The 20,759-nt window shown below is 40.4% G+C and overlaps 2 protein-coding genes across 6 annotated transcripts; both read right to left on the bottom strand.

The window, feature by feature from the left end:
• Window positions 1-2,965: 2,965 nt before the first annotated feature.
• LOC105187441 (putative sodium-coupled neutral amino acid transporter 11) lies at window positions 2,966-8,527 on the bottom strand. Of its 4 annotated transcripts, XM_019843310.2 has the most exons (8): window positions 8,309-8,527; window positions 7,203-7,256; window positions 6,289-6,382; window positions 5,875-6,084; window positions 5,521-5,773; window positions 4,974-5,322; window positions 4,335-4,840; window positions 2,966-4,229 (listed from the first exon to the last, which is right to left on the bottom strand). In XM_019843310.2, the coding sequence occupies exons 1-7, from the start codon at window positions 8,381-8,383 to the stop codon at window positions 4,382-4,384; spliced, it is 1,494 nt and encodes a 497-aa protein (XP_019698869.1). In that variant the 5' UTR covers window positions 8,384-8,527; the 3' UTR covers window positions 2,966-4,229; window positions 4,335-4,381. The 4 variants fall into 4 exon arrangements, with proteins under 4 accessions (XP_019698869.1, XP_019698868.1, XP_019698870.1 ...); XM_019843309.2 differs by having other exon boundaries at window positions 2,966-4,840; XM_019843311.2 differs by lacking the exon at window positions 8,309-8,527 and adding an exon at window positions 7,339-7,534 and having other exon boundaries at window positions 2,966-4,840.
• A 1,095-nt stretch (window positions 8,528-9,622) lies between these two features.
• Window positions 9,623-17,676, bottom strand: LOC105187438 (mitogen-activated protein kinase kinase kinase 7). 2 transcript variants are annotated; one of them, XM_011148238.3, is made up of 9 exons: window positions 17,114-17,676; window positions 16,530-16,755; window positions 16,266-16,383; window positions 15,869-16,198; window positions 15,573-15,685; window positions 15,019-15,452; window positions 14,773-14,875; window positions 11,732-11,985; window positions 9,623-11,554 (listed from the first exon to the last, which is right to left on the bottom strand). In XM_011148238.3, the coding sequence occupies exons 1-9, from the start codon at window positions 17,189-17,191 to the stop codon at window positions 11,384-11,386; spliced, it is 1,827 nt and encodes a 608-aa protein (XP_011146540.1). In that variant the 5' UTR covers window positions 17,192-17,676; the 3' UTR covers window positions 9,623-11,383. The 2 variants fall into 2 exon arrangements, with proteins under 2 accessions (XP_011146540.1, XP_025160622.1); XM_025304837.1 differs by lacking the exon at window positions 17,114-17,676 and having other exon boundaries at window positions 16,266-16,446; window positions 16,530-16,701.
• Between the last annotated feature and the right edge of the window lie 3,083 nt (window positions 17,677-20,759).

Raw genomic sequence — 20,759 nt, 5'->3', positions numbered from 1 at the left:
AGTTATTTGCGATTTACGCGATAACTATCGTAACGCTTCACAGATAGTACGTCGCATTCGCAATTTACGCGATCTAAATGTAGGTGCGGCGATGTCGAGAGGAAAGTTTAATATCCGGCGGCCAGTGACGCTTTCTCTGAGAACTCTCAAGCGCGGTGAAATGTGCGCGTGAGTATTTTCTAATCACTTTCACTTTTACTTTTGCTCATCCGCTGCTCGTCGTGGGTAAAATCGCGCGATAAAATTGCTCGAACGGGTGAAAAATAAAATTATTCGCCGTATAGAATATGATAACGGTGAAAGGTGGGCGGGAGGAGCAGGAGAAACACGCATGTGGTGTTAATCATTGATCATAAATTTGTCTTATCTTTGATCTCGCCAAATAAACTTAAGTAACATCATATATTTATGTAGTGTAGCGTAGCATTGTGTGCGGGTATACATGTGCGTCGCGTGTGAAACCGCGGAGCCGCGTATCCCTTGTAAAACGCGTGACTATCACAGAATAAATATGGTCGGAAGACCCGCGAAGATTCAATAACGCGAGATCGCCATTTACAAAGTACGACTCTTGTACAGCTTTTGCTTTACGCAGGTACGTACGCGCACACACATACACACATTTTAACGTACCACTCCGCACATACACACACACACACACTTCACTCCATATCTTCCCTTTATTTGATTATCGCGGTCCGTTTTGGCACACACTTATAATACATTATCGAATTCAACAGATTCATACTCTGGAACTTCACCTCTTTTGCATATTGTAAACATAATCGCCGGATCTAATGTTTCAAAGAACGCGAAGATGAGGGTTGAATTAACGTTGATTCAACGTTTCATCGACCATTTCAACGTCAAATCAACGTCGAATCAACGTTATGGCACTGACTGGGTCGCTGACCGTTATCGTTGACCGCACACTAACGGGTCTATGAAGTAATAAAAAGATAAAATTCATCCAAACAACGTCCTAAGAGCATGCATCTTAAAAACAAATATCCAAAAAAGAAAACATCATAAAAATGACATCACTAAAAAGTCAGCTCTTCAGCTTTGGACATCGTGGATTGTACGTTTGCGCAACGCGTCGCCCCACGAGAGCGAAAGATAAATCGACAATCTTTCTCGGCGATATCTAATGATAAGAACAATATACATGTATCTTTTCGCGTAATGTCCTGTCATATTTACATGCACGCGTGCGTTGATATCTAAATCAATAACAATTATCTTAACGTTAGTTTATCATAGCGCAACGGTGAGAACAACCGTACAACTCACAACCACATAATCGAACCTTTATACGTCTATGAGCGAGTATTTCAAGGAGAAAGTAGGAACTTGAAACAAGCAAGTTTTAATCAAGGACGATCATATAGTAGTTTCTTGTAAGAATATATATATATATATGAATTTTCCTTACGCTCTCGTGTGTCATGACGCAACAGCCACTAAAATGTAACTTAAAGTTTACACTTCAACAGAACATATATTCTTTTGTCTCATATCGTTCGATAAGACACACATTTCTCTTCTACAAAAATAAGGCCGACGAAAACATAGGAAAGCATGTACGTATGTGCGTGATAGTGGTCGCGCGCTAAGTCACACGTGAATTTATGTGTTGCGTGTTGCGTAAACCTGCACTTTGGAAGAAGAAGAGCTAATGTACATTCACCGTTTCTTTAATGTTCATAATTCCAGAAGTTTCAGGATGTAAAGATAAAAACTTCATGGAAATCATATACTAACGTTAATCGTCTTAAGCTTGGACTGGATTAAAAATTAACAATTGAGAAAAACAAGAACCAACTTTTATGGTTGAGCTTGAGAAGTTTTGTTCTAATTTAGAAATGTATCATTTAAATTTGGAAAGAAATGAACACTATCTCGTTGATCCTCCTAAAGCACAGATATATTTATGCATATACGTATATTTCGTTGAATATAAGTATATGCATTATTATCCTTCTGTCTCATTATCCGTTACATTCGTCTTATATCTACGTGCGATAGACGTCGCGTTTTCGAGACAAAAGGCTATTTTAATACATATCTTTCAATTTTATATAGACTCTCCATATATATATATATATATATATAATTTCTTATTTTAAATAGGCATTATCTTTCTTTCTCTATTATATTCATCAAATATACGCATGTATACACAGGTAAACATATTTGATTTTTCTTCTTACATACTATAGATACGCGAACGTGCGCGATAAATACTTTCTTTATATGGTCTTTGATCAGTGTTAATTATGTAAAGCGTAATTTAGGAAGCGGAAATTTACTTTCGCCTCGTGATTGTGTCCTTTTCACTGCGATTTTGTATATTTTGATTCTTTATAAATTCTTTGGCTCTTTCTTGCCTAAAAGATATCCGATTCTTCAAAATCTTCCGTGGAACATTAATTAATTGAACTTTAACGAAGAATACACAATCTGAGTAATGATTGTACCAGTGCGTAAGATCCTTATGCAATCATTCTCCTTCTAGTAGTGCCTTAACTTACTCCATTCGTTTTGATTATTTCTTCTTATTCTTATTTCTTCATTGCGAAACAATACATTGAATTCTTGAAGTTTACGTTATGCAATAAGGTAGTCTTGAGTGCAGTCTCAGATTTATAAAAGTACCAAAAAATGAATATAATGTCTTCCTTCCTTTGTTTCGTCATCAAGATTAAACGTAGTATATATTGAAAATTTAAACAAGATAAAACCAAATACACACAGTGTCAACAATAATTTCATTTCACATTCGCAAATATTTAACAAATAATTATTTCTTATTCTCTTTTTCAACGTTCAATATATTAATTCCTTATCAAGAGAAAATATAAAACATTGTATGTACGTATGTGTAGGTATATGTACGTATATATATATATATATATATATATATATATATATATGTACGTACACATGTACATATATATTTATATCTTTGTTTATAAACCATTTGTCTGTAGTTTTTTTTTTTTTTAATAGAATGAGATTTTAGCTCACGCGCGTTCTACACGTTAATTATCTAGTCACAATTATCTTTCTAATCACAAAAACTACTCTTTTAAAATTCGCGCATTCTAACTATGGAAACCCTCTCTAATGTCAATTCCGCTCTCGGAACATCGTTCAGGGTTAATGTAGAAGCCCTTTACATAGTCTCGCTATTTCGTACCTAGTAATAATAATTATATCGTAAGTTCAATAATCGGATTGGTACGTTAAGATTCTGTATCGTTCTAAAAATGTATGTCGCAGAAAAATCAGTTGGCCATTCTTTCATTTATACGTATATGTATATATCGATCTCTCAAGCTCATTGCAAACGCAAATTGGTGAATCTATGCATGATAAACATCCAAGAATCTAAATCACTTGACTAGATAATGGAACGAACGATCATAAATCTATTGCCGATCTTTAGATTTTTCGCTCACATAAGCCAAATTCTATATATTGCACTGCTTTCTCCATTATATTGCAACAAGCATGCATTTGAGACATATTTCCTATAATATGCCGCAACAATGCCCGAAAAATACGGTTTAACATAACTACAATGCCTCAAGTCAATTAATATAAGTCCCAACATTATTTTTTTCTTTCTTTTTTTGTAAATTTGTCTTCTCTGTATCGGAAGGCGATTCTCTACGGATTTTGTTACGGTAATTTCTTTCATATGAAAAGAGTAATACAATGGTAAATGTAACATATGTTTTGGTAAATGTAACATAGTTTTGAATTTACATATTTCTATTGAAATTTATTTTCGTTGATGTCAACAAAAAGTCTTCATAACGCAAAACCTATTTTTCAAGATATGCTGTAATGTAGAATATAATCATTAGTCATTATTTTTGAAAGCCGATTTTCGAATAGTTTTATATATTGTCACTTTTCGAACAAAGTTTGGTTTTTCAAGAGAATAATATCTCTCCCATGTTGGAACGTTATATTCTTCCACAAAGTAAAACTCCGCGACCTTTTAACAAAAACAAGTTTCGTAAAATGGATATATAAAATCTCGTTTCAGAACGCATTAAAAATAATCATATGTCAATCAGATACATTGGGTCTCACAGAATAGTCAATATCGAGAGAATCTCGATTTGTTATCGGTATCGTTATATACGTATTATCTTATTTCCCCTTACCTTTCATCTTTAAATGAATCTGCCGATCGTCTCGGCTCTTTATCGATCCTAATTAATTCCGATTTAAATTAATTCTCATGTATTTATATTATATCCCGTTTATTGCGGGACTTATCTCACACCATACTTTCATTCAATATTTGGCTGACTTACGATTAACTGAAGGAGATATTGCTCCGTGCTCATCCGTCAGCGGTGATTTACAATCCAGATTCCGTGTCGGTAAAAATTAGATTGACGGGCGTCGTGATCGTCATGTCAAGCTCTACTGTCGTCGTATTACTGACACAATACGGCATGATTTTGCCATGGAAGCAAGAACCGGAAGAACTGCTGTTGATTATAATCAACAGGAGACCCGAAATAGCGGCCAGAATGCCGGCGGTCATCAAGCCGAGTGCCGGGAGCTTCTTGGATGACAAGATAGGCCCCTCCTCGAGCTTGAGGTAACACAGCCCGGGCAAAATGTAGGCGAGCGGCACGGCAGCAAGAATCCCATTCAATTCGAGGACGACACCCAGGCAGTCCGTTAACATTGAGATCAAATAAGCCACGGATACTATCGTTAAAGTAATTATCAGGTACTTGCGATCAGAATTAGGTATATAAGCCTCGTGTCCCTCCAACTCGTCCGTGCCCTTGATCGCCGTCATGATGACCTGAAGAAACGATATAATTAATGCTCGGAACTTTTTCAGCTGGCCGAACAGCTCGAGCTGTTCGAATCGTGGAATATATCGAGTGATGTATCATCGCAACGAAAAAGGAACGAAAGAGAGCGGGAGAAATTACCTCGCGCGTGACGAAGCACTCAATCGGAAACGTGAGTAATATGGTGCCGCTGAACATGACTCTAGCGAAGTTCATCAGATCATCGTTCCAGCAGTAATTTTCCATGAGATCACCCTGGACATATGACGTGAAGGTGGCATAACCAACGATCCCGAAGGCTGTGGCGATCAGGAAGGATGTGAAGAGCGACCAATGTGTCACCACGTCCCACTTTTGTTGCGTGGCTCTTTCGATTGAGCCGTAGATCAAGAAGGTATTATGGTGACACATGAAGGCGAATGCCATTATACCGATAGCCGGAACGACCCCCGGAAAATTGGCAAACCTCCAACTATCGGTTCGACTTGGGCTGTAATCAGTCACGTTTGTGATTACACACAATTGCTATTCAGTTGTTGTTCTTTTATCTGACGTGTTCGCGTCAATTTATCGCATTCACTTCAGAGAGATCGTTTGCAAATTATAACGCGATCTTACATTTTATGGAGCAATGGAGCGGTAGAAATGGAACATGCTGTATAAAATAAAACCCTCCGGGAGTACTTACACCGCAGCGGACATGGTGTCCATTCGAATAAAAATTGCGATAAGAATGAACCCGACGCAGACAAGCGAAAGAAACGAGATCTTTGCTAACCGCGCCACATTTCTATACAGACAAAGTGGAATGGTGATACAGATGGTCGCCAACAGGATAACGACTTGTCGATGCGCCAAGATGTCCGTCTCATGCATGCCCGTTACTCTGATCAGGACCTTCGTCACTGTGTCGCCAACGACGACATTGTAAGAGACCATAGCTGCAAGGGAAAGATATTTGGCGTATATTATACATTACATGTCCTTCCTTCGAGCAAAAGCGAATGCGACGAATGCTGTTTCAGCAGAACAGCTTATGTACCTATAAATGGGTAGATAAACTGCAACACCGTGAGAATATAGAACCCGGCGCGACCAAAACTTGCTCGCATCAGACCCTGGTAGCTCAATTCGCCGCAGATATGTCCGCTCCGCACCATGAGAATCAACGAGTAGTCGGTCAATCCCGCCACCAAAATTAACAGACCGATACCGAGACCGAAGCCAGCTTGGTGTAGAGCGTATGGTATTCCTGGAAGAAAATTAGCATCGATTTTTTCCGCTCGTTATTGTCTTTCGCGAAAACGATTCGACAACTTCGCCGATGTTGAAACAGCGCATCGCGTATGTGAATAACTCGTACATATATTATTTCTCACACGTCTTCCGATAATGATACTTGTTACTCGGAAATACACGACAAATTTGCATCGCAGTCTTGTGTTTTTTTATTTACCGATAACACCGCTGCCGATGATGGAATTGATGAAATTGAAACTAGCTAGCGGTAGACTGCTGAATTTGCCGGATTCTTCTTCCTCTTCCTCCTCCTACAACACGAATTAGCATGATAGAATGAGTGTGAGAGAGAGAGAGAGAGAGTTGTGTGTTCAGCATTTACATACAGTTATCTGTATGTAATTAGTTTCATGAGATTATTAGAATTAAAGATTATTAGAATTCCACGTTGCACGCGTTAATGTCTAATTATTCTACGTGTTTCATAAATATTGAGAACACGTGTAAACAAAAATTAACATATCAGCTATTAAGCCATCGAACGAGCGCGGTTACACCGCGACGGATGTACGATAACCAGCGGAATAATTTGGTGTGATACCAGCGAGCAAAAGGGCGACGCGATAAAAGCGAGTGCCCGACATAAAGCAAAATGATAGCGCACGTGCTAAGCTGCTTGTTAGGCTAATGAGCGTGCGAATTGGCGAATATCGAAAGAGCATCGTCCGTTCGTTGCCAGAACAACAGTGCACTGGAAACGTCAATAAGCCAATTATCAAAGTTGCACGTTGATCTATTACATTTATCCTGGTCACAACATACATGTCCATTTATGAATTAGAATCAACATTGCTGCTGCTAATTATTAATCGTTCGTCACTAATGAAGCCCGAGAGATTGCAATTTGTAACAGAATTCGAAGCGCTAGGTTCTACTGCGCTGCGGAGCAAACATTTGCCGAGGCAAAATTATATATTTATGAATGTAATTAACATGTGAATATCCTCAACCTTTTGTACCAGATGCATGAGATTACGAAAGATAATTTGTCCTAAATTCTGTCGCCAGTTACAGAATTTTTAAAGCAGGCCAATCAGATGATAGAAACAAAACGATTACTGTAATTCTTACCCCGACTAACCGTCTCATGTCATCGTACGATTCCTCCGATCCGAGACTACCGCCCTGTCGAGAACAATGAATCAGTTGAATGTCAATTATGTGTAATATAATTACGAAACATAATAATAATCTTCATATAACACACATCTGTCTCGACGAAAAATTCAACGATAATAGCGCACGTTCCATCCGATTCTTATTTGTTTGCGCACTATGTGTATAGGTGCTGGGACATTCACACGAGCGTCTTTATTGACAGTTTAGACGTTATATGAGTTCTTTGTAAAAGAAATTATCCAAGAGGGATCACAAAGACGAATATTGCGAAGTAAATATTGCAGAAATGTCTCATAATAGACCTAACTGTTGGAAGAATATCTCATTTTAATACGAGAGGAACGTTATAATATATCCTCCTCAAATCTGTGAAATATTAGTAAGAGAATGTTAGTAAAAATATTATCATTAACAAAGCATCAAAAAGTCTAATTTAAAAGATGTTAAATTAGCGCGCGAGAAAGAAGCTCATCATTGATGGTATTTATATTTTATGATTTCTACAATCACGAACAGTGAGAGGACAAATCGTAAGATGAAGGTAAGAACACAAAGTTCTCCCTGCGTTTATCGCGAATGAAGAGATCGCAGATTTTGCGATCAGAATTAGTAAAGTGGAGAAAGTGGAATAGAGCCGCAGTATAACTTTCTCGCACTATTTATACTCGCTTGAAATATGTTTGCTGGAAATACATGACATTCTTCTGCAAGCATTCATGTTAAATCACTCTGGCAGCTATGCGACGAGCGAGCAGGACGTGTATAATAGAAACTATCCATCCGATGATACACGCAATATCCGCTCAATTCCCAAATATACCCGCACCTGACAGCGCATCTCAAGGAAAGACAATAAATACGGATCAGCAATAAAAAAAAGAGGGGGAGATAATTTAATATAAAACATTCTCACACGCGATTAACTTGTCAGAAATGTATCACTCTACGAATGTCGTGACAGTATCTCACGGAAGTGGCTAGGAACCGGAAACCGAAGCCAGGATGTCAGTCGGTCGACCACGTCTCGTCGTTAGCAGTTTCCAAAGTACTTTACTCACGTCCTCAAAGTTCCTCTTCGCCGCCTCCAGGATGTAGCTCTTTTCATTGACATCGTCGGGTGTAGCGCGAGCCATCCTGAATCTTCAATGTTGGAGGTCACAAGTTGTACAGAGCTCACGCGGTAAAAGGATGGTCTAACTAACGAGGAGAGAAATGACAAGTGCGAAAAAACGTGCGGAACTTAAAGGGAGGAAACGAGAGAGAGAGAGAGAGAGAGAGAGGGAGAGAGAGAATGAAAGAGAAAGAGAGAGAGAGAGAGAGAGAGAGAGAGAGAAAGGAGAGCGACTCGGGCAGGTCCGTGGGACGTCTGAAGTTCGGCCTATCTTCTGCCCCTTCCTCTTCGGCTTTTCACGCTACGTCTTTCCCCTCTGCGATTCTCTACGCTCTCGCTGCTCTCCTCGTTCTCTCCCTCTGTTGAACGGGCACTCGGGCACGCGTGCGCATATATTTTCAGTTTCGTCTATTTCTCCCGTTTGTATCTCGCTCTATCACGAAACCCAGCCGTTTCTCCAACCCCTATTTCTCTCGTGCTCTTTCGCTCGGTACACCGGGTCGGTCAGATTGGCGACCGTACTCTTTTTCTTGCTTACCAAGTTCCTGTCTCCTTCTCTTTCCCGTCAATGTACACCTACGTACGCGCGTGACCTATTCCCATCATCCCTTCTCTCACCCCTCTTCTCATTCATTATCTCGTCCTACCCTCGTCGCTCCCTCTTTCTCCTCTCTCTTTTTCTCCGACCAATCAGCCGGTCGTGCGTCCCATTTTCCTTTCCATTTCACGTGCCTTCGCTCTCCGGTCGAAGCGTCGAAGCGCGTACGACCGGAGGTTTATTGATTCCCATAGTCGCATATATCTTCTAGCCAACGATCCCGTCACGACTCACTACTATGCGTTCTGCGTACTGCACATTCCGTTGCGTTACTTGTGTGAGGCGCGTAAGCGCGCGCGCGCGTGCGCTCTTCCAATTTGAATTATTATGATACGCGCAATCTACGTAGGTGTTTACGCGTTCTTGCCGTGCACCGTGTACCACATGCGCTACTTTACATAAACTTACTGTCGGCTCTTATTTGAAGAAAGAAATTATCACATTTTCCCTCCGGTGTAATATCCGTGGTTTCGCAACGTGTGAAAGATCTGAAGAACATTGGTAAATCTTATGAGAGACTTTTTGAAAGAATTATATTTACATTTTTACATTATACATTCAAATATTCATATGTCCATTAGGCATAAAAACTCCTGAAAAAGAACTTTCGTCAAGAAACTGTTGCGGAACATAATTGACCTGTACTTGGTATTATAGTTACGCTTTCCACGAGCTTCTTTCTCAACGATCGCTGATGACGAACGCTAATGTAGGCCAGGAACAGGATAAGGAAAACAAGCTTCTTTAGGACGAAACGGAAGTTTACCGCTCGATTGATAAGATAGTCCGCTTGGATAACCGTTGTGTCGACACCTAAGCACTTCGTGCGCTTGGTTCTACCTGAAACCTCTCTTCGATACACATATCAATGTACAACTTTACTCCGTACATCGTAATAATGTGTTGACTCTTAAGCGACTATTTTTTACTCTTTCAAATTCAAGCTCAAATGAGGACGCTAGCGTGGTTTCGCCACTGCATGTTTTGATTTTAGCATATTGGCTTAATATCTTTGTAATTCACTAGACTTAGGACAAAATCAAGTGTGTATTTGCACTCAGACGGAATAAAGTATTACTATTTACAACATGCAGATCAATTGCATCTTTATATATTTTTGGACATTGTTGAACAAATTCTCTTAAGATCTATCACCTAACTCAATTTAACTTATTATATCTGCATATAATTAGATGTTGTGGGTTTTAAGGAAATCTTTTCATATAAAGATGCAATAAGTTAAATTGCATATCAACGAAGCGATAAGTTAACGAGAACAGTTTTAAATCGTTTAACTATTGCTCACTTGCAACATTGTTGATTAAGAGCAACAAAAACTCGGCAAATTTAATCATATGTACAAGCTATATCTCTGACACACGATCAATCCGATTGAGTAGACACGAATATATATCGTGTATATCACATAGAAATAACATTCAAATATATGACTCGTAGAATTGAAGAGCTCACTTTCAAACCGTCTGAAAATCCGTCGTTTTAAAAAGTAAAATAAAAAAGTAATATGATATGTGATGAAGTTATAGAAAATTTCGTGAAGCTTTAAACATAAAGAAGCAATCTCTTAAAAATACAAGTTAGCACGATAGTCTGGGAATAAGCTCCTCAATTACGCATTCATGTTTTTTGATATTGCTCAGTATTTGTATCTTACTTCGAAAATGTCCTCTTTTTCTGCTACATTTGATATTAAACAAAGAAATATGAGCATGAAATATTTTTCATTCCAAATGAGATGAGCGATTTAAAATCCATTTCTGGATAATTTGAACGACAAACAATTACGTATCAAAATAATATAATATACCTTGAACGTCGAAGGGCAAATAAAATTCGACAAATCGTGAGTCATCGTCGAGGCGACTAGATTACATCATTCGTGAGGAATATATCCCCAAAATTTTCCAGTTAAAAAAGTTCCCTCTAGAGCGTTCAATGGCGTATACCACTTGCACGCACGCTTTGGACGTTCCATTATTGTCGTACGAATTTGCATTGCAAACCAGAGAGACTGTGATAACACAATAAAGATAAAAATGAAAATCTGTAGAAAGTCTAATGGAAGGCATATTTTTATCATGCTTATCCGTGACTGTGCCTTCTACGTCGCTGATCAGAAGCGACAGTGAAAATCGCACGAAGTCGGAAGTCAATCACGATGCACTCTCTTGATGCATCGCAGATCGCGTCGAGTCCGATAAAGCGGATCTGATTCGCTCGCTGAATGACTATAATGACTTACGCATCTTCAACTATTCTGTCGATAGTCAGCGGCACGACGTCGGCTTAAAAAACGAACGGAATTTTTTATTCTGCGTCCGCGTTGCGCATCGCAAGCCGACCTTCGCGCGATGTAACGTAAGTATATTCTCGTTAAAACTCTCGGATACCGTGAGTCGCATCTCAGGAAAGCCTCGACGGGTCCTGACGTGGTACCACCACCCAGCCGTTGTTTCCGGAAACGGCAGGTGCTAACGTCGGCGCACCAGCGTTCGTCAACGCCCCGTTGAGTCTCTGATCTTTCATGATCTGTAACTGCCGCGTCAGGTTGCGACACAACTTCACCAGGGACTCCTATAAGTTGCGTTCATTGCAATATCTATTAAGATTCAAGAACTTCTTAGACCTAAAAAAATACTTAAGGGACATCTCTTTCTCATCCGTAAGGCTCGATCTTGATCTCCGAAATAGGAAAGGAAGATAGGAGAGAATGTAGTGAATACGAAATTAAAGAATAATAAGAAGAGAAACCTTTTCATCCTCCAGTTTGCGCAACTCCTGCTGCTGCTTGAGGCTGTCGAGGCTCAGATTCTTCAACATCTCGTTCTTGTGCTGGCTCAATAACGCTATCTCCGTTTGGACCTTGAGGTATTCCTGCGCTATCTGCTTATGCTCCTCGAAGATCTCGCGCGAACGTTCGCACGTGTAGTCGGGTGTGAGAGGCCTCAAGTCGGCATCCAGAAGGCGACAAACATTGCCCAAATCTTCAGTCGTGGTGCTGCTACCTGTGACATCGAATTGTAACGATCAATTATGAGATATTTAACGATATTACACGATGCTCTTCACATCCTACTGCAATGGAATTCGCGTCGAGTTCGCGGTGTAGTCGTAAGATGTTAAAACAGTTTAGGATGCAAGCACTGCCTATATTTTTCCAACACGTTCTGAACAATCGTCCCGTCTCTCTCTCTCTCTCTCTCTCTCTCTCTCTCTCTCTGCAAAGTTTTCTAATGAGTACTAAATAAATCTAACGAGTACTAACGCAGTAAGACCCAGCAGCGTTTGAGGGTGTCGGTGCCGACGATCTCTGGGTAGTCGTCGCACATATCGAACACCGTAGCTGCCGCTCGCGCGAGCCGTAGTTACTTCGACAAAGTGAGCCACGATTATTCCCCGCGTACCAATCCTGACGGCATAATTTCTTCCTTCGCGATCAGGTTCGGCACTTGTTTATAAAAAACTCTTTCGCCTTCTCTTTTTCTTCTTCGCTTTTTTTTTTCCGATGAAGTCCTTGAAGATAGAAACGGCGGCGACGGCGATACCCAAGAATCACCTGACTAAGCTTTGAAAGTGCGAACGGGTCTCACGGCGAAATCTCGCTGATTATTCAATGGAATGATCCGGGAATGGCCGTGTTATAGGGGATCAATTCCCGGTCGATCGATCGATGTCCTCGATAAAGAATCGAGCTCGTATTGCGCGCTTGGCGACCTAATCGGCGGGAGGTGCTCCTCCGTAGGGAGTCGGCTCTCTACTAAACAAACGTACGTCTATATTGGAGATGCTGACTCAGCCACACCTGCTTCTAAATACCCCCCACTCGCTGGACGGAGAGGAACGCCGCAGCGTATACACGAGCCAAGAACAAAACGCGCTCTCCGCCTTGATTCATCCTCGAGAATCTCGTATCTGATTTTTATTTCGTTTCGTTTCGTTTGGTCGCGGTCGTGTCTCTTCCTCGTCTCTTTCATCTCTTACCCCTCATTCTGCAGTCTTATCTCTTCCTCTTCTTTCTTCCTCCTTCTCCTCTTTTATCTCTTCTCTCTTTTACTTCTTCTTTTTCTTCTTCTTCTTCCACCTCCTTCTCTAACGTTCTTCCACTATTCCATCTCTTCTCTTCTTCGTCCTCCCTTCGCCATCACCGCCGGTCGTCCTCTTCGTCGTCGCAACGTGCCAATCAAAAGCGAGTCACACGTCCTACCGATTAGTCGTCAGTTAAATTTAGTGCACGCGCACATCGCACGGCTATTGCGGCTGCTGTACGGGCCCTTTGCCAGGGTACCGGCAAACTCCGTCTCGATCGACGAACCCTCGATGAATATAGCATGCCGAACTCATAATGTTCTTTCTTACTGTCGTCTGTGATTGCGTCTCGATCAGCCGCGTAATTTATTCACCCACTAGATACTACACGCAAAAATACATCACTGTCAAAGGAGATTATACTTTCGCTTCTCACACTTGCATACGTGCAACACACACACACACACACACACACACACATATTGGACTTTACATGAGTTTCACGCGAAGATCTTCGCGCAAAGATCTTCGGGAATACAACGAATAAAATGACCTAGTATGTGTAGTCGAGAGAGGCGAAGATGATCATCGCGACATTAAACGTTCGCTGTTTCGATAGTCGCACCCGATAAAGAACAAAATTGTTAATCAGATGCAAAATTGTTAATCAGTCGTCGTGATAATTCCGTACACGTAGAAGCGCATTATGAGCAACGCGGTGCGCGTGATATCGCCGCTGCGAGGCGAGAAGCGAGAGAAAGAAAGAGAGAGAGAGAGAGAGAGAAAGAGAGAGAGAGAGAGAGAGAGAGAGAGAGAAAGAGAGGGAGAGAGAGAGAGAAACGAAGATGCGGTCGAAGAAGGCGCCCGGTGAGTCAGCAGTGCTTAGTATTCTAGGCCGAAAATAATCTACTTCGTATATCACAAAGCGCTGCTCTGTAAGCTCAAAACGCGTGCTCGCGTGTCAGCCCGCGCGAAGGCATTGTGTCCATTAAAACGTTCTACGTTATCCGACATATTAGTCACACGTTCGGTACTCTCGTAACTGCTGTCGAAATCTCCAGATATTTTTTTGTCTTCTACCGTTAATCGATTATCGCATGAGATGAATCAGACACTGATCATCGTATATACGTTAATATCGCCGAGTACACATATAGACATATACAGTGTTATGTGTGCAACGTGTTAGAACAATTACGTATCCCGACATGTCGAAAGAGTTATGCGACAGTCAAACGTCTAGAAAACGAAATCTTCTCAATATCTCAACTCGTTCTGCGCTTCAGCCATTTCCATATGACGTAATACAACTTTGGTATGTTTCGTTAACTTCTGATGGCCGTTTAAGGACATAAAACATAGATAACTCTTGTTCGCTGATATTCCTGGCAGTGTGCCTTCAGCAAGACAGAGCGAAAGAGAGAGGGACAGAGAGAAAGAGAAACACAGGTCTCGCACAGACAGCCAGTTTGGTGCCACAGCCTCCTTGCGATCTTTTTTCGGCACCTGTTCTCAGAAAGGGTCGCGCGAGTATATATTCGAATATGCATTTCGCGAAAGTCCTCTTGTTCACGAATAACTGGAAAAAATCTAGTTATTTTGTACAGTATATAATATTTATACGCGAATTTATATGAGACGGAAATGAACTGCACTGAATAATTTCTCTAGTAAAATAATTATGCAATACCGATTAATTGACATTCAACATTCGTATATCCACACATTCATTCCCAATAGACACTTCGAATTCACGATGCACTTACTTTGTTGAGTGTTTTTCTTCGTTTTCGGCATCATTTTGTCTAATCCGGCCATGTTACGAATTTCCCAAGACGAATCGGAAGAGCTCGGCAAGTCCCAAGCATTCTGTGAAAAGTAAACGCATTTTAGTATTAAGTATCTCTAATGACATAAAGATATAACAAATAATTGAATAACAAAACATGATAGTCATGTATAAGATATTCATAGAAAAAGAATTTAATAAAAATTTACTAAGAATTACCAACCGGGTCGCACTCCACATGTAATGGAGCAAAATTGTAGTTCTTGTGTTGCAACGCAGCAAACTTGTCGTCACGAGCAATCGGTGCTGCTGTATTTTGCAAGACCGACGGTTTAGCGTGGTCTAGATTACCGTCCGTACTCCCAGGATAATGCTTATTCGGAACCGGAGTACGCTCATTGGGTACTCGTTGAAATCCTAAATTATTTTGTCGAGACGAGAAAATCGGCGATGCGTCAGTAAGCGCCCCATAACGTAAGGGATAGGATGACGAACTCTCCCCGTTAGGACATTCGTCGGTTTTCTCCATGGTCTTTGGAATTGTATGAATAGTGCCGTTTGTAACAGAGCCATTCACTCGAGAGTCTAAGGTACTGGCCATATCTAATGTACCTTCCTTTGAGGTTTCATTTTCATCTATATTGTCAGCTTCACTACCTGTGATATAACGTACCAGTAGATATATCATATCACATATACCAGTAGAATATGCTATATTTTAAGCAAGCAACATTCTATGCATTATATAATCGTGTGTTAAATATGTATTATACATACTTAAGGAATATTCAACAGGTTCTAAATGGTTACTGAAAAATTCTGATAGCTCGGTCATTATCCTCACTACTTCATCCATAGATGGTCTTTCTTCAGGTGCTTTCTGCCAACATCTGTCGTGAGAATTAGCAATGTTGAGCAGAAACAGTACAAAGAATATTAATGTAATTTTTTTCGTGATTGTATAATTTCCAAGTGAATATGTACAACCCTGAATATGTACAGATATTGATATAAATTTATACATTAACAATGAGATATACATACATATCAACTATATTGTATAATTTTCTCACCTAGTCATAAGATCCTCAATTGGTTTTGGACATCCTTCTATCAAAGGAGGCCTTTGTCCTACATGAACAGCCCACATTATCCTAAAGGCTGAAGCACCAATATCATCAAAGGGTTTTTTGCGTGTTAAGACTTCCCACAAAATGATACCCCAACTAAATACATCGCACTTCTCTGTATACCTAGATCCTTCAAACACTTCGGGCGCCATCCATGCGGCCGAGCCTTTATTATTAGTCATATATGTATTTAAGTCACAGGCCGTACCAAAGTCACAAATTTTAAGCATTTGTCCACCCATAACTAATAACAGATTGGGTGGCTTTAGGTCTCTGTGGAAGAAGATTTATTAAAATTACTTCTTCTATTATTTCTCAAGTATAAAGGAGTGCTACATACCTGTGTATCAATGGTTTTGGTTTCATATTATGAAGATATGCAACACCACGTGCACATTGGAGAGCCCAACTCATGGCATGACTAGTAGTATAATGTGGTTGTGGATTACAATGTAATACTATAATACAATGTAATACTTACATTAATACTATAATACAATGTAATACATTACAATGTAATACTATAATAGAAATATACATAAACAAAATTCAATATAATAAATCTATCATACAATTGCAAAAAATCTAGAATATTATTTGTTACCATTGTACAGTGATCCACCTTCTGCATATTCCATCACTAAACATACAGGATTCTTGGTACATGCGCCATACAACTTAACAATATTAGGATGGGCAACTCTGGATAGCTGTCTAACTTCCACAGTGAAGGCTTTTCTCTCTCCTTCTGAATTTATGTGTTTCACAGCAACATCCTGCCCTCTCCATTTTCCTTTCCACACAACTCCAAAGGAACCTTTGCCGACTACCTACAAATGATGGTACATAGATATATCTCAATTGTACATCTAGCTAGATGGTTTTGACAGCTTAATAAACATAATGAAGATGCATAAAAGACAAGTATCATCTAGCAGTTTGCAGTTTTAGGGAAAGTAATATTCTTTTACTTAAGGACACCTGCTTTTTTTATATATTTGAGGTTATCTTGCTGATGTATTAATTACTGCTTAGAAAAAACAAAAACTAAAACAGACTAAATAAATGTAGAGTATAATAATTAAGTGCAGAAGGGACGTCAAATATCGAAATGTGGTTTATGAGCATCGATAAAGCACAACACATCGCCACATAAAAGGAAAGCAACACGAACGTAAAGAAAACTACCTGCTCTGTTTCGATTTCATTATAATCGATTTCCTCAACGAACTGCTGCTGATGGCCGATTATCTCTTTGCACGCCATCGCACACAGTCCACGTCACATGATTTTCAGGGCACATTTAATCGAGATTTGAGGGTTCATACGCGAGTGTTTACTCAAATTGGCTTCAAACAACCTCGCAAATCGCCATCTTCCGAATCTGGTCTAAGGGCATTACGGCTAATCTTGTTGAAAAGAGCGAAGCGCCTCTGCATATGATGTATATCCTCGGTGTCTTTAAATTTAAATCAAAAAGTTTATTTAATCTGTTATTGAGTTACATTATGGAAATATAAATTCTTCCGACCAACCACCGTTCAACCACACTATTTAAAAAAAAGAACGTTGTTTGATTCGTTGTGTCGTACTACTTGAAAGTAAAAAATCTTTTAGTCCGCCGACAGAACGTACTGTTCGAAAATACAAAGACACTTTGCGACTTGCCGTTGAAGACAAAAATCTACCTGATCCAACGTTAAATCGTTTTGTTTGAAAATAAAAGATATGTTTAATTTGTCGTTGAGTTATATCACGACTTCATTCTTCTTTACAAATGTGGCGGTTCGTAGCGGAGACTGCGAAATTAAAAATAAAACTAGTATCGGACTACCAACTACCGACTGAAGAAATCCGATCCAATTGCCAACTTGTAATTCATCAACACAGAAAAATCGATTGGTATCTGAATTCATGTCGATCGATGCAGTCAGTCGAATTGTTAGATAAAACTGGCTAATAGATCATTAGATGCTGTCTCATATTTTCTTCAGAAAAAAATAGCAATTAACGGCTGTCTAGTTTAAAGTTTAAATTTGCGACACTAGATGGGGCCAGTAAAATGATTTAGAGGTTAATATATGAGTTAGAACGTTAATATGTTTAAAAAGCACAACGTTAGATGGTGCCACTGGCGTAATTCAGTAACAGTTGGATCAACGTACGCGATTTAGAAATATGAGTTCTTTTACAAAGCGATCATTATTACATGTTGCAAAATTTGTTCTCTCTTTCGGTTTCCTACTTTGCGGCACAATTTCAAGAGATTCGACACAGCTCACAAGACGATACTGAAGATTCATCGTAAGAGAGAGATAACTTGCAAGAAAACAGGTATCTTTTTGACTTCGTTAAGTTTAAATCTTGGTAACGAAAAATGGCGTACATGCGATTAAACGAAATATTAATCTGAAAGTATCTAAATATATCAGTATTTTTCGGAAGTATGCTTTACGTATAATTATACTTCAATCAATAATGTTTTTCATCAGAATATCAATCAGTGAGCAAGATGATCAATTTATATTTGCGCGAAATTTATATAGGTTATACCGGTGTGCTGCCGGTATATGTCGGTTGTAGCATGTAGACACAGTACTTTTTCGATATATAATCGTCTGACATTTCGAAATATATTTATTCAATATTTATGCAAAGCTGCCAAGAAAAGAAGATTTAACGAAATATGACAATTCCATGAAGATGTGAAGAAAAATGACGGTCTTAGTAAGGTCTATGTAAGATTACATTTAATTAAATATTTTTCACATTACTCGACATATTCATAGAATACATTCATTGCTACTTTTGACTTACAGGTCGTATCAAATAAATGAAATTATTTATAAGGATACGGAAAATCCGTTGGAAAAAAATAAACCTTCGTTGAATCCCTCGAGTCGACGTTACCGCGGCCAGCGGCGGAAAGTTAGCACGGAATCATCGCTCACGTTATATCCGTAATGCATAATTCTCGGTGAGTATGTACGTACGCGCGTATCTATACGTACGTAACGAAGGCGAATTCGCATGCGAACGCGGCGACGAGTACAGAAGGAAAGCGAGGAAACGAAGTCCTCGGCCGAGCCGAACTTAAGTCCAGCGAGCGAGCAAACGAGCGCGCGCACGTGTAATTGCGAGTTAAGTATGCGGCTAGGCTCTTCGTATCGTATCGAGCTAGAACACGTCGCTTGGCCTTTACGCTGACCCGTGCTTTCACCCGGTAGCATCGTCGTCGTCCCGTCTCGTCTCGTCTCGATTTACCTGGTCCCATCGGCCGATCTCGTCGATTCGTCTTCACTGGTCACCTACTTGCTGAGTGCATCGTGACGTAATGCACACATGAAACGAGAAAGGGAGAGAAACGTCCGCGAGACATCTTGTCACGAGATCTTGCCGCGACCTACCCCGCGTGACTGTCATCGCACATGTTGCAGATTTCGTTATAACTTTCGGAAAACGAAAAAAGAGGCAAAGAAACTTCCTCCGTGGCGTATAAAGCCGCGCTGAATAAAGTTCGCGCTCGCGCGAACAACAACGAGAGAGAGAGAGAGAGAGAGAGAGAGAGAGAGATTTCGAGCGAAGCGGGCTCAAGCGTTGCGCATTATCGAGCGCGCACCACACGAGATTGAAAGATCTCACGATAGTGGTTACAACCGGGTGGCTCAGCCACGAAATTAAATGTAATGCGAGTCACGGAGATCGCTAAGATTGTTAACGCGCGACGTCCGACGCGACGACGACGACGACGACGACGTGTCATTGTTTTGCGCGCGCTTTCGAAACGTTTGTCTAGAACGCATTTAGTCGGGTTGGCGTAACACGCGGCCGACGATACGATCGCGCGACGTTAGCTGCGTTATTAGGGTATGCAGGCGCGGGTGCATGAGCAGTCGTCCGTACGTTTAAACTAGGTAACGCAGATTCCCCGTGATAATTTTAGAAGCGTGCTTCGGTTAAGATAGTTAACATTTCGCGGGAAATCCGGCGAATCTCGTAGCGAACACGCGAGCTCTCCTTCTGTCGTCATCGATGCATTCTCGTGCTGTACGATTTGGCCTCGGAGCCACATCTCTCTCGCCGAATACAAGCGAAAATGTAGGAACTGTACACTCTAATCTCAGCACCTTTCACCGTGCGCGTGTCATCATGGTCCATCATATTCGGGTTCGCTTGCTCGCTCATGTTGCGTCTCGCGTTCGTTCGCTCGAACGAATTGCAGTCTAACGTTTGTGAGAGTTCTCACCGTTAGCCGCGATTCCGAGCTATAATATTGTCCACGACGCGTTCATTGCTGGCACGTAGCCAGCCGAATAGTACCTACGGTCTTACATAAGGAACACACGGTTGCGGGAAAAGCTACAGTTCTCTCTCTCTCTCTCTCTCTCTCTCTCTCTCTCTCTCTCTCTCTCTCTCTCTCTCTCTCTCTCTCTCTCTCTCTCTCCTCTCGCAAACATCAGCATAATCGTATTTTTATTACTACCTGAAAATGTCGGAGAATTATGCCCCGCGTTCCCGCGCAATAAACTGTGATTGATAGGCAATCTCGTCGGTTCTCGTTTCGTAGAGAGGAGAAGAAGGGAGATAGAGCTTGAGCGGAATTTTTCGAAGAGCGCGGCTTTCTCGATCAATAAATCGAAGCGGCTAATTATTAGCAGCCGTTACGGTAAACGTTACTAATTACGGACAGCAACTAATTCGAATTATTTATTGGACATAAAAGTGGTAATTGTATCGTCGCGGAATATTCCACAATAACGTCGCAAAACGATAAACACGAGTAAAAAAACTTTTAGGACTGTTCCCAAGCGGCGGTGCGAGTGAAAGATCTTCG

The sequence above is a fragment of the Harpegnathos saltator genome, unplaced genomic scaffold (assembly GCF_003227715.2).
Source record: "Harpegnathos saltator strain DR-91 unplaced genomic scaffold, Hsal_v8.6 scaffold650, whole genome shotgun sequence".
Classification (NCBI taxonomy): domain Eukaryota; kingdom Metazoa; phylum Arthropoda; class Insecta; order Hymenoptera; family Formicidae; genus Harpegnathos; species Harpegnathos saltator.
This window is presented reverse-complemented; position numbering and strand designations above follow the sequence as displayed.

Coding starts and splice junctions, on each gene's coding strand:
- LOC105187441 (XM_019843309.2), bottom strand. CDS start 8,383: ATGGCTCGCGCTACACCCGACGATGTCAATGAAAAGAGCTACATCCTG. Junction 6,085..6,288: donor CATCGGCAGCGGTGTTATCG/GTAAATAAAAAA, acceptor ATTTTCTTCCAG/GAATACCATACGCTCTACAC. Junction 5,774..5,874: donor GTTTATCTACCCATTTATAG/GTACATAAGCTG, acceptor TTTCCCTTGCAG/CTATGGTCTCTTACAATGTC.
- LOC105187438 (XM_011148238.3), bottom strand. CDS start 17,191: ATGGCGTGCAAAGAGATAATCGGCCATCAGCAGCAGTTCGTTGAGGAA. Junction 15,453..15,572: donor ACCTGTTGAATATTCCTTAA/GTATGTATAATA, acceptor GTTATATCACAG/GTAGTGAAGCTGACAATATA. Junction 14,876..15,018: donor TACATGTGGAGTGCGACCCG/GTTGGTAATTCT, acceptor TACTTTTCACAG/AATGCTTGGGACTTGCCGAG.